The 13,090-nt window shown below is 39.4% G+C and overlaps 1 protein-coding gene across 1 annotated transcript in view; it reads right to left on the bottom strand.

Moving 5' to 3' along the window:
* Positions 1 to 3,279: 3,279 nt before the first annotated feature.
* The window catches only part of NFATC3 (nuclear factor of activated T cells 3), a 50,753-nt gene continuing 40,942 nt past the window's right edge, over positions 3,280 to 13,090 (bottom strand). The window contains exons 9-10 of the mRNA XM_083514927.1: positions 11,811 to 12,872; positions 3,280 to 4,377 (exon numbers count right to left, since the gene is read on the bottom strand). Of these exons, the coding sequence (XP_083371053.1) occupies positions 4,253 to 4,377; positions 11,811 to 12,872 (1,187 nt within the window). The 3' untranslated portion in view covers positions 3,280 to 4,252. The remainder of the gene's footprint in view (positions 4,378 to 11,810; positions 12,873 to 13,090) is intronic.

Below are 13,090 nucleotides of genomic sequence, written 5' to 3'. Positions count from 1 at the left end.
TGTGTGGAACAGGTACTGTGGAAAGCGCACTACAGTCAAGAGACTGTGGAATGGATTTGGGCATCTCTATGGAATCTGGAGAAAATATAAAATCCTCCAAGGACCAAGGAGGTCATGAGAAAAGTCTCATCTCATGCAAAACATGCCAAATCTCCCAAAATAGTACACACACCTCATTGGAGACACACATTTTTGTGCATTTTCTTCTTTATTTCAACACTATGATTCAAGAGCCTAAAACGCAAGTTTTTCCCTTTGTATTTCTGCGTGTAGCACTGCAATCATAACTTACAAAAGGTTTAATACACAAAATGTACATGAAATTACAATACAAGGCTCTGTAAACATCTAGAATGTAACCTTTAGTCTTAAAATCATTATTGTCCCACATGGTTAAATATAAAACTTCAATTTGAATAGTCTCCAAACCTCTCAAGGAATGACATTCATTCTGTGTATCAAAAATAGAGTTTTCAAAGTTTTGTTTGCATACAAACAAAATTTGTCATTGTTTTCTTCTTTAATCTTTGGTTTACAAAGGATGGCAGTTCCATTTCTCTGATGAAGAGTTTATTACAATGAGTGCCAGATTGTGGTCAAACTTTGGTAAAGCCAAAACTGCTTTTAGTAGCCCATATCAAATGGGCCATGTACTGCCTCCTCATTTGATTAACAAAAGCCTCCACTCTTTCTGCTGAGAGTTGTTTTTGAATGCTTTCCATAATATTTTTTTTAAAAAATTGGACATCAGCATAGAAAGCAATTGTGCAGATTTGGAGGCGGGAGAGGCTAGCAAGGTAGATGCCAAAGTGCCAGTCACAGGCGGCTGCTGCTGAAAATGGTAAGTTGCATAGTCCAATAGAAATCATGTGCTTTTATATCCACTACATTACACAAGATTAACAGTCTTTAAATCTATAGCATCACACAAGCAAAACATTAAAATAAAATTAAGACCCTTGCACTGAAGTGTTTACAAGGCAAATACAACCATTTTTAGTACCCAAAGTCTATGTTTTTGTTTTAAATAGGAAAGCAGTTCTACATCTACAGGCATCAAGGTATTTAAAGGCATCAGAAGATTTTGTGAACCATCCGCCAATTCCACAGCTGCAAAAATCTCAATTTGTTTCAGTAGCTTGCTTGCAAGGGGCTCCCCTGTGCAAGCCCTGCTGAAATGGAGAGAGGCTGTAATGGTACAGCTTTTGGTGGATTGCTCACTTAGTGCATAGCAACACGGGATTGTTTGGGTTCCCACAATTTAGGAAAAATATAAATTCAAAACTACTCAGGAGGACTTAGAGAGGGAAGAGGCTACACCGTACACCACCAAGGAGCATAAAACCCCACGGTGTATTGAAAGCTCTGAAAACTTGAAATCTCCCTGCAACCACTGGTTACTAGAGACCCATTACTACTTACGGAGTGAAAACTGTAATGCAGGAATTGTCACCAACTAGACATGAAAAGGCTAAGGCAATTTAAAAAGGAGTGAAGTGCTACACATGTAACTAGCTGTACTTAAGCTTATTTTAAAGCTATTTAACTTATGTGAACAGAAGACAGACTTACTTGAAAGCAACACTACAGAGAGACTACCTTTTCCAAATGACAGTATCGCTCCTTTTGATTTCTAATATTTATATATGTCAAGCTAGTAACAGTAGTCTAATAACATTACATATCTCAAAAAGTTACCGTATTTTTCGCTCTATAACACGCACCGGACCATAACACGCACGTAGTTTTTAGAGGAGGAAAACAAGGGAAAAAATATTCTAAACGAAATAGTGGATATATGATTTTTGTGGTTCATGCTGTGGCCACAGACATGTGATCTGATAGTGAGTTTGGAGTAGCCCAATGCAAAAATCCTGAGGATCCATGTGGATCCATGATTTGTAACTACGGAGGAGGGAAGGAAGGGGAACCATGGATCCTCTGCTCACGACTGCAGCAGATCCCCCCCGCCACCCGCAGGCATTCGCTCCATAACACGCACAGACATTTCCCCTTACTTTCTAGGAGGAAAAAAGTGAGTGTTATGGTGCAAAAAATACGGTAATTAAAAGCAAATTTACTGGGGGAAAGGGATGAATTTAAGAGCTACTCCAATTTGACATCTACCTGATTAAAGCATTCAAGATAGCTGTTCATATGAAGGCCACTTCCTTCCCTCTTGAATTGTAAATTCTAACCCCCAAAATTGTATTTGCTTTGACTGTCAAGGTTAAATATATATATTCTAAACTTTAGGAATTTTGTAGAAGACAGGCATTATGTTTCCACTGAAGATAAGCAAAAACATCTGAATGTACTGTATTTTATTTTACACTGAATGGTGGGCCACTGGCAGACCAAGTGACAAATCAGTCAGCCGAACATTGCCAGTTGGGGCTAATATCTGTAAGTGCCCTCTTGATAGCTAAAAGGAGGCTTAAAAAGACAAAGCTCTCTTCACAGGAGATGTGGGAAATCGATTAAAATGCATTGGGCTTCCTACCTGGTGGGCCAGAGTTAGAACAGATTTCCAGAAAAGGATGCCCTGATTTGGATGGGCTCTTATGTTCTTTCTGCACATATATCCTGGGGATGCAGTTAAGACTTACAATGTTTTTACAACAGGCCAGATTAATATTTACTTGATCGCTTTCTTAGCAATCTGGAGTCCCTCTTTCTTATTTGGCTAGTCAAAGCTGAATAAGCTGGATTTTCAATTTTTTAAAGAACTCAATATTCATATAAAAAGCAACATAAATATACTATCTAACAAGGATTCTGGATCTTACATGTTTGGATTATGAATTCGTAATTGCCCATCTTGTATGAAATACTAACACACAGTTGTGTCACTGATGTTTCAGCTCCAATCATGATTTTTTTATTCAGGGTGGTCTGAAATTTCAAAATGTAGTGTAAACATGATTCCTTGATGGTGTGGGTTGCTTGAAGTACAACAGGAGTTGCAGAAGGGCAGTCCCCACTAATTTCAATAGCGCTTGCAGGAGAGAAACTCATGGTGGGTATGCCCTGATGTCTGTTAACTACTAGAAAAAGCTGCCTCTGTCAGCAGTGTTAAGCACAACTGTTAAGAGCATGAGCGGCTAAACAGTTTTTCACTATTTATCAAAACCTGTTACATTTCCTTTACTACATACTGGGACTAATCAGATTTCTTGAAGGAGGAATCCCCATGAACATAAGTATCAAAATGTTATAAAGAAAATATTTTAAGAAACAAGTCTGAGTAACAAGAGATATAAATTGGATTTGTCTAGGGGTGGGGTGGGGGGGTGGGGAGACACACCATGGACTAAGTGAAAAACCCTACCTGAGGGATTTCAAGACAGTGTGGATAACCCGTACTTAAAACTATTCCAACCAAAAGGTTTCCTTACAGAGCATTGCTTTTTAGCATCCAAAAATCTTGGTTCTCTCCTTAAAAATTAGCATTTTATAAACTTTTCTGAACTAGAAAAACCTGTTTCACTTATAGGGGGGCCTGTGCTAGCAAGGGGTATAAAGTTATAAAAGTTAGATTTTGGAATGTCATTTTAATCCCAATATTTCCATGATGGAATGGTCTCTTTGCAGCCTACCAAGCATTTTCAATGTATAAAGAACAACAGACCTACATTTGGCTTTGCTTCCTAAAAGTCCAAAGAAAATGCTATTTTTTTATACGCAAGACTTCCAAGGCATTGGCTTAAGATGACAGGTACTTTTGTGCCTCTGGAAGATTTCATTATAAAAAAAAGTTCTCTTTCAAACAATATAAGCTTAAAGGCTCTTCAAAAAGACCCCCAAAAGGGTATACAAACTTATATTACAGTCCTAATATCTCTAAGGAAAAGCAGCATATGAAGATGTGTATTTTTAAAAAAGAATTCCCACATTCAGTACTGTGCATATTGAGAGCAAAACTATATTTCTCCATACAATTAAGCACTTAATATAAAAGTATTCTATTAAATGCACAAAACAAGCATAGCTCATTGGTATTTTTTTCATGGTTAAAGTATCTTGGGTTGCTTCTTTGTGTCCATTTTTACAAAGTAATTTTTACAGCATCCTAGGAAGCTAGAAGTGTAACCGTTTCCCCACCCTCCCAGAACAGCTCTGCAAAGGATCCACTGTTCCAGATCATCAAGGCCACAAAGTCGGAAGCACAGTAAATCTAAGGAGGGGGATGAAGCATTACTCAAAGGAAAAGTGCGAAGTTTTCTGGATCACTAAGTCACAAGCTTAGTAGCTACTGAGCTCCATCTGATAGTCCTGTCTCCAGAGATGCAGAAGATGCATGCGAAGAATGGATAGCCACCCCTGCTCCATGGGACACCGAGATCTGTGACATATCTCTTCCTATGATTTCATTCACTGAAAGGAAAGAGAAAGGATTAATGTATTTGTTCAGTTTTCGTAAATATTGTTTTCTGAGTAGTACATTTTCCAAACTCCATTCAGGATGATATTTATATAATTTCATATTAAACACAGTTAAAGCTGCACAGGTTTAAAAATTTCTATACCATTGAAAAGAACGTATGCAGGATGAAACTAAGCTTTTAAACAATACAAAGGGGCTGGAGAGATCATGCTTTTTTGAAAGTTAGAATTTCAGACATTTCCTATCCCATTTTTCAAAGATTCACAGAGCAGTGTGATGTACTTTGCACACGAGTAGAGATCATTACGTCACATTTTCAGGCAGAGTCATGCATTACAAAAATGTTCTGATGCACTCTGATGTGCCCTGCATCAAAGCAGTCTTTTTTTGTCTTTTGGTTGGAATACGGTTGTACCTTGGTTTGTGAACACCTTGTGAGTCGAACATTTTGGCTCCCGAACGCCACAAACCCAGAAGTGAGTGCTCCAGTTTGCGAACGTTCTTTAGAACCTGAATGTCTGATGCACCCTCCGTGGCTTCCGGTTGGCTGCAGAAGCTGCATGCAACTGGAAGCAAGCTGTCTTCTTTAATTTTTGTTTAATTTTTGGCAATGGATGTGTAGGTGTAAACAATGCATGAATTCAGAAACTTATGTCATGGGGTATGCCTTAATTTCTAAATAAGAGGAATGGAGTCAATCTTATACAAAAGTCATACTTCAATCCATTTCTGGTCCTGGGAGACAGTGGAGCAGGAGAGGTGGGGGCAGGAGGAGGAGGTGTGGAAGTCCTTGACTACACCAGCCTGACCTATGTTTCCCTCCTCCTGCACCTGGTTCTTCACTCGTCAATCCTGCTGCTCTCCTGCCTCTCCCGGCTGTTACAGGCTCCGCCATTCCACTGGTCCCTTCTCCCGGTGCCCACTCATCAGTATCCAGCCATCACTCCTTAGTGTCTAGCCAGTCCCTGACAGTGAGACTGATGGGAGTGCAAAAACATATGGGGGGCCCTGCTTCAGACAACGTGTCTTGCACTTGCTAGCTTTCTCTTTTACAGCTAATGATTGTGCAAAACAAATATGCAACTCAGCAATACTCTCAATCCCCCTCTCCAGCTACACTGCCAGATGTGTCAGTGGGCATCAGCCATCAGATGCAGAAGAGCACACAGTGAGGCACTCTGGAAAACAGAACTCTTAAAATAGATACAGACAATGCTCCAGTAGTCTAAGCTATGCTTGAGCTTCAATGGATTTGTTCTCAGCTGCAGCACGTGCTATCACATTCCCTACCCTAAAAGCTCTTCCCTGTCTACTTGTCATTGCTTCCAAGCAATTTTGGCAATACCTAGCAGTTCTGCTAAGATGCCTTCAAAGAGCCCCAAGGGCTAACAACCTCAAGTTTGTTTTTAAAAAGTAATGTTTGAATTTGTCAAGAACGTGATTTAATACAGATTGATTCTCCTTGCAGTTCCTTTTCTATAGTATAGTGGCCCATGAGGTAATTATTTTCCATACTGCTTCTGAGTTAGTTAAATCACCTTGAAAATAAATAAATTTTGCAGGGTTATCCTAGTCCTGCGCTCAAAGTCCCAACATGTCCAGAAACAGACAGATGAATTATTTCCTTCTTCCCAGTTTTTTTTGAGAAACTTGCAATTTCATAGCAGCAACAGCTTAATTTTAAAATGTGGAAATGCAGAGTTAATGCTAAAGGGAGAAATCAATGTTTGATGTATGGAGGTAGTTTTTGTTTGTCATGTTATGCATTTTGTGTTTTTATACTATAATCTGCCCTGTGATCCTCGGCTAAAGGGTGGTAAATACATTTAATAAATTATAATAGCAGTAATATAATTGCCTGTAAAAAGGTCCGTATAGTAAAAGCTATGGTTTTCCCAGTAGTGATGTGTGGAAGTGAGAGCTGGACCATAAAGAAGGCTGATCGCCGAAGAATTGATGCTTTTGAATTATGGTGCTGGAGGAGACCTCTTGAGAGTCCCATGGACCGCAAGAAGATCAAACCTACCCATTCTGAAGGAAATCAGCCCTGAGTGCTCACTGGAAGGACAGATCATGAAGCTGAGGCTCCAATACTTTGGCCACCTCATGAGAAGAGAAGACTCCCTGGAAAAGACCCTGATGTCGGGAAAGATGGAGGGCACAAGGAGAAGGGGACGACAGAGGATGAGATGGTTGGATGGTGTTCTTGAAGCTACCAGCATGAGTTTGATCAAACTGCGGGAGGCAGTGGAGGACAGGAGTGCCTGGCGTGCTCTGCTCCATGGGGTCACAAAGAGTCGGACACGACTAAACGACTAAACAACAACAAGTGCCTGTAAAAATTCACAGGCAGGACTGAGATTGGTGAAGAAGAAGATGACAAAGTCTCTTTTTCTCCCTCTATCATTATCCTTACTCCTTCACCAGTTGGCCAGTATTTCGGGGCTGAGTTGGTCACTTTTCTTAGCCACACACTCTGCAGCCTGGCCAGGAAGTTGTTTTGGGACTACACACAAAGTCAGTATGGGCAAAGAATTATAGAAGCACAATCTTTAACAGTCTACAAACTTTAATAAAATTGAAAGTACTGAGGAATGTCACATGCAGAGCTTACAATAAATAATTAAATTTTGAATGGTTTGAATGTATGCTAGCAAATTCTTTCCATCATAACTGAAACTAATAATTGACTATGCCAAAGGTCCTCGGGTGGCTCAATGGGTCAGCGCATTTGGCGAGGAAGTTGGTGGTTTGAGCACACATAGGGATGTAGCCAGGATTCCTGCATTGCATGGGGTTGGAGTAGATGACCCTTGGGATGCCTTCCAACTACAATTCTATGATTCTATTATTCTAAGAGACTTGGAACATACTGCCACATTTCTAAAGTGAGAAGCTGATTAGTTAACAAGTCAGTCTACTGGTAAGAGGACAGGGGACTACATGTATTGCACTTTTATTCTTTTAAATATGCGATTTTGATGCTGATTCAAATAATGCCTTAGTACAGAAATAAAATACAGTAAAATCCACTGTCAATCCTATCGTATTACAAATGACAACACTGTCCTTATATGCACTGCAAGCTATTGAACACACTGCTGTTCAAGTCAATGGCTGCATCTGCATGTTTCTATTAAACATCAGAACACAGAGGAATAAACATTATTTGGAATTAGACTGCTTCTGCCTTCTAGAATTATACATAGTATCGTTCTTAACTCTGTGATAGCCAGACATTTACTGCTAAGTGTTCAGTTAATTTTTCTGTTGACAAAAGCATACTGAAATTGATTGCGGTGAGAACCTAGGTTATGTTTATGAAACAAAAAAGTGAACACAATCTGTTTCAAATTGTAATTAGATTAAAAACAAAGGTTATCTGCAAATATTCATTCCCTATTCTCAAGGGTAAGTAAGGACCATAGCTCAGTGGTAGAGCAACTAACTACTTTGAATGCAGAAAGTCCTAGATTCAATCCCTGGCATCTCCAGATAAGAACTAGAAATGTCCTCTGACTGAGCTAGATGGACCAATGGTCTGACACTGCATAAGGCAGCTTCCTACATTCCAGCCTGCCTCCTCTGTCACACAGTAACACTTATGTACTGTATCACTATTATAGGACTACCTTCTTATACCTCCTTCCCACCAATACTCCATCTGGTCTCTTGGTCTAGACAGTTTAAAATTATGAGCTTAAAACGCATCCAAAACATCTCAGCAGCTAAACCAGCTAGGGATATCTTACAGCCAGCAGCTAAAGGTTTCAAAGTCTGCAGCACACACGTTTGCCACATTTATTCAATTTGGGGAGCTAACTGGAATATGTTTCTGCACAGTTTCACATCTTTAGTTATTTAACACTTTATTCCTCTCTAAGACCATAAAAACTTTCCCTAAGAGATCCACATTTGGCTTTGACTTTTCGGATGAATGTGGTTTGTATCCAACTAAGTCAAAATCAGTGGACTTAAGTTAGTAATGTTCATTGATTTCTGTATGGCCTAATAGGAGACAACCTAGACTAAATACTGGATAAACAACACAGGAGGTGTTATAGTTCTATGTAAGTTACTGGTGTTTCTCTTCATTTGAGCCTTCAAATATTTGGCTTAAGTGACATTTATTTTTAACAAATGCTTACAACAGTGATGCCAACACTGATACCAATATTAAGGAAAAACTATGGCTTTTTTCATGCTGTGGGATAAAATCAGTAGTGAATAATCTATAACCCTAACATCGTGTTGACTGGAATCCTCCATATATTTACCAGGGAATAAGTGCCTTTAATATCTATTGGATTTATTCCTAAAAGCACTGTTAGAAGAGTTGTTGTATGCAAGGAAAGGGCCAGTAGTCCCTGAAAAAGCATGTGGTGGCAGTTCATCTGATAAAATTGTGCCAGTAGTAGAAGTACTAGGAAGAAGGAATTATGTGTTTCTTAGTATTTTATGAGCTGCTGGGTTTATAGAATTATTCTCAGTTTTATAAACTTCTAGGCAGTATGTATTTTATATAAGATACTCCAGAGTGGAGGAGAGCAAAAAAGGAATCCTGTTTACATGTAGCTTGAGAACTTGGCATTCTGGACTACTTGATTACCTGCTGACCATTTGGAAATTATTTTGAGGCTGTATAGTTGTAAGCAGAACAGGTGACAAGTGACACTTGATAAAGTTGCTGGAACGATCTGCTTTGCCTTTTGATCTTTAAAGTAAGAGTCTATTGGCAGGCTGCATTAACCTATCTGCAAACCGTAGAACCTCTGCTCAGATACAAGTGAATCACAATACAACTGAGTCATGAATGTGCCAGTAATCCTAGTTTAGAAATGGCTAAAGTTTTGGATTTCAAGAAGTATAATTCTATGATCTAATATTTAAAAGCAAACAAACAAGATAAATTGTGGTATTTTTAAGTAAGTGGAATTGGAAACAAACGTTTCAGGGAAGAAAGGTACGAACTGTAGAAAGCAGATCCTTAGGTTATATTGCTTCTGAATTAGGAACAGACAAGACTGCACCACCACATTTGGGTTCTAATGTGGTAAAAACTCCAAACTAGTAAGAATGTAACAAATGACATGGCAAATAAACCTTAAATTTGAGAAGTACAGTGGTACCTCGGGTTAAGTACTTAATTCGTTCCAGAGGTCCGTACTTAACCTGAAACTGTTCTTAACCTGAAGTACCACTTTAGCTAATGGGGCCTCCTGCTGCTGCCACACCGCCAGAGCACGATTTCTGTTCTCCTCCTGAAGCAAAGTTCTTAACCTGAAGCACTATTTCTGGGTTAGCGGAGTCTGTAACCTGAAGCATATGTAACCTGAAGCGTATGTAACCCGAGGTACCACTGTACTAAAACTGTGCCCAGGCAACACAAGAAGCAGAAGCGGATCACTCCATTAAGCTATTTAATGTAATTCCTCAGAATTATCAGTTATACTAGGTGGCCACCATATTGAGTTCTCCAAATTTTTCATTTATGTACACTTGAAAAGGAGCTCCACTGTATCATTACTAATTACATGTTATTCTGGAATTAAATGCTTTTGTTAGGAACTTATGACATCTCCATCTGATACTCAAATTATTTTTCTATGCCCATAGGTTGGAACAGAGCTCCTGAAGAACAATTTTAATTTGGAAAGGTTATTACTGTATTGTGTAACAGAAGGTTTTTCACTTGAAATTTAAGTAAATTTTGGGGAAACTTACTATCTTCTTATAAGTTCAAGACCCTAAACCTAATTTACACAGAACTGCCTGGTTTTTAGAGTTCCAGGGAACTGTGCTGCTCCTGAACCCCAGAGCCTTTAAAACCAAGAATCTCAAGTTACAAGATGAGCAACTGGAGTCACACTTGAGCTACCTCAAAATGTCTTCTAGTCACCTAACCAGCAGCAGCAGGACAGCATCCAAAACACTTTAAGCCCACAACTTATGTGACAGTTATGTTCAAGGGATTGCACCTAAAGCCAAAATCACATACAGTATAGTAAAAAAATATGGGTTCTATGGCAGGTGGGATTGCTAAAGTCTTTTTCCCTGGACACCAGCGACCTTTCCAAAAAAAAAAAAAAACTTTTTTGCCAAGCACATAAAGCTGAATGCGCACAAGTTAAATGTGCGTAAGTAGGAGGCTTACTGTAACTGAAAAGAGGTAATTCATGTTACTCTCTTAATGAAGGTGGGCTTGTATTCGAGTCATCTCAGCTATTCTGAAATACTGAAGGGGGGGGCACAACACCAAAAGCAAAAGACACAGAAACAAAATGGCAACAAAGTAAATTGAGACATTCAAAATGGTGCTTAAAATCTAACTTTATCAAATGATATAAAATACTGCAAAGCCCAACACATTTTGGATGAAGACTTCTTCAGGACGTGTAGGTTTTACTAATCAGGCAACATCCTTTTCAAGTGTTATACCAAGAATACTGCTCATAGGGAAAGTGAAGTAATGAGCCCTCCTTATGTGCTCATAGTCTAGTTCCAAAGCAAACTCCTAAATACACAGCCTTATTCCTTGCTTTTCTAATCCACAGCTTTATGTAATGGGAGATACAACGGATAAGGGAGTGAAAGAAGATTAGCAAAAGGTAACCATAATCTGATACTGAACATAAATCAAGGTTAACATAACCTCAGACCAGTTAACAAAGATTGCATATTGTTACACTAAAACAGGAACATTTCATATAAAAATTCTCAAGTATCTTGAAATCTTTTCAAAATCTAAGTAATTGCGCTACTCATTCCACCATTTGGATTCTTTTATATAATTATTTTTTAAAAATAAGATAAATGTATGTAAATTTTCCAGGAGACTTGAGCATCCTTGACCAGTGGATGCAAGTTATGCACTTTGGACACTCAGTCAGTTGTCAAAAATTGTTTGTGCTTTGCAAATATTTAGGAGTGTCGTCTATCAATTATTTCTATGAACTGTTTAAGAAGGATATTGACAAGCTGGACTGTATGCAGAGGAGGGTGACCAAGATGATCAAGGGTCTGGAAACCAAGCCTTATGAGGCCTGGTTGAGGGAATTGAGTATGTTTAGCCTGGTAAAAAGATTGAGAGGAGATACGATAGTCATCTCCAAATATCTAAAGGGCTGTCACATGGAGTAAGCAATGCTTTCCTCAACTACCTGTTTTGCATTCAAAGTATGACACAAAGTCATGTTTAGAGAGGCATTATTATATATGAAATGCTCAAGCACTCATTCCCCAGTTGCATACCTGCAACCAATATTACAACAAACAGGAAAGCCAACAACCAGGTCATGTGTATGTATCAGGCTCTCCAAATGTAATCCTTTATTATACTGTTTTTTTCCCTTTTCTTTTTCAATATACTGCTTTTTTAAAAAAGCAAAAACGCATTCAACCTTACACTTATAACATCACTTACCATCATCCAAAGTGATGTCTTGCAACCCTATTGTCTGAAAATTCAACTCTCGATCTTCAGGTTCAGGTTTAATGTTAACAGCTGATTCCTCTGGTGAAAATGGAGATGAGTCACACATGTTATGATGCATCAAAGATGAAGCTGCAGGAATTCCACCCAAGCCTGGGCTGTGTGCCTGTGGGGACTGTTGTCCAGAATGACCAACAGCAGTTGGAGGAGGAGATGAAGCGGGTCCTGAGCTAGGAGTCTGGTAAGGCATAGGCTGCAATTGTGGAGAAGATGGCCCAGATCGTGGTGAATGGCCCAATGAATGAGAAGGTTTTGGGGATGGCGATGAAGTGTTACCTGGATTTGAAGAATGGTAAGTAACTTGTTGCAACTGTGTGGAAGGGTGTCCCAGGGACTGAGTCATTGTGGAAGAGACAGAACTTTGCAGAGGATTTGGACAATGGTATCCCATTGACTGCAAATGAGGTGACGATTGTCTTGATTGAGTTGGGTGGACTGAAGGATGCCCTCCTGTTGCAGCTGAAGTTGACACTGAAACTGGACTTGAAGAAAGATAGGGCATTGTTGGTAGAGATTGGCAGCTAAGGTTTATCAATGGAGGTACAGCTGCATCTTGTTGAAAGGAAATTGCATCATATCCTTGGCTGGAGGAAGCAGAGTTCATGGGAAGACCAGTCTGTCCATTAAACATAACATTAGATTGCATAGGCTGGTAGGAAGGCCTCGCAGAAGGTGCTGATGTTACCTGAAAAGATTGGTGGACTACAGCTGGAGACAAAACATGATGCTCTTCACCTGGACTAATGCTTCTATTCTGGATGTGTGGCAACTGAGATACTGGTGAGGATGCCATGGATGTGTACGTCTGCTGAACTGGGCATACAAGGCTCCTAGGTGAAGTAGAAAGTAAACTATCATGCGAGAGCCCTGGATCTGGTGAAGGCAGCTGAGTTTGGAGAGAAGAGAGTCCTTTGACACCTGTACAACGAGTCAAGGACAATGATGGAACTGAAGACAAATCCATTTCATCTCTGTTCTCTTGCTTTAGTACAACTGTGAAATAAGAAAATCAACTATTTACTAAATTCACAGATAAAATGACAGACATCAGAACTTGGTCACATAAGATGCAACCTTATCCCAAGTCAGTACAAGGCCATGCATATCACCATACAGTGGTACTTCGGTTTACAAACAGTCCTGTTTAGGAACTATTCAGTTTATGAACTCCGCAAAACTGGAAGTAGTGTTCCAGTTTGCAAACTTTACCT

This window comes from Podarcis liolepis (genome assembly GCF_965112155.1).
Source record: "Podarcis liolepis genome assembly, chromosome: 7".
Taxonomy (NCBI): Eukaryota; Metazoa; Chordata; class Lepidosauria; order Squamata; family Lacertidae; genus Podarcis; species Podarcis liolepis.
This window is presented reverse-complemented; position numbering and strand designations above follow the sequence as displayed.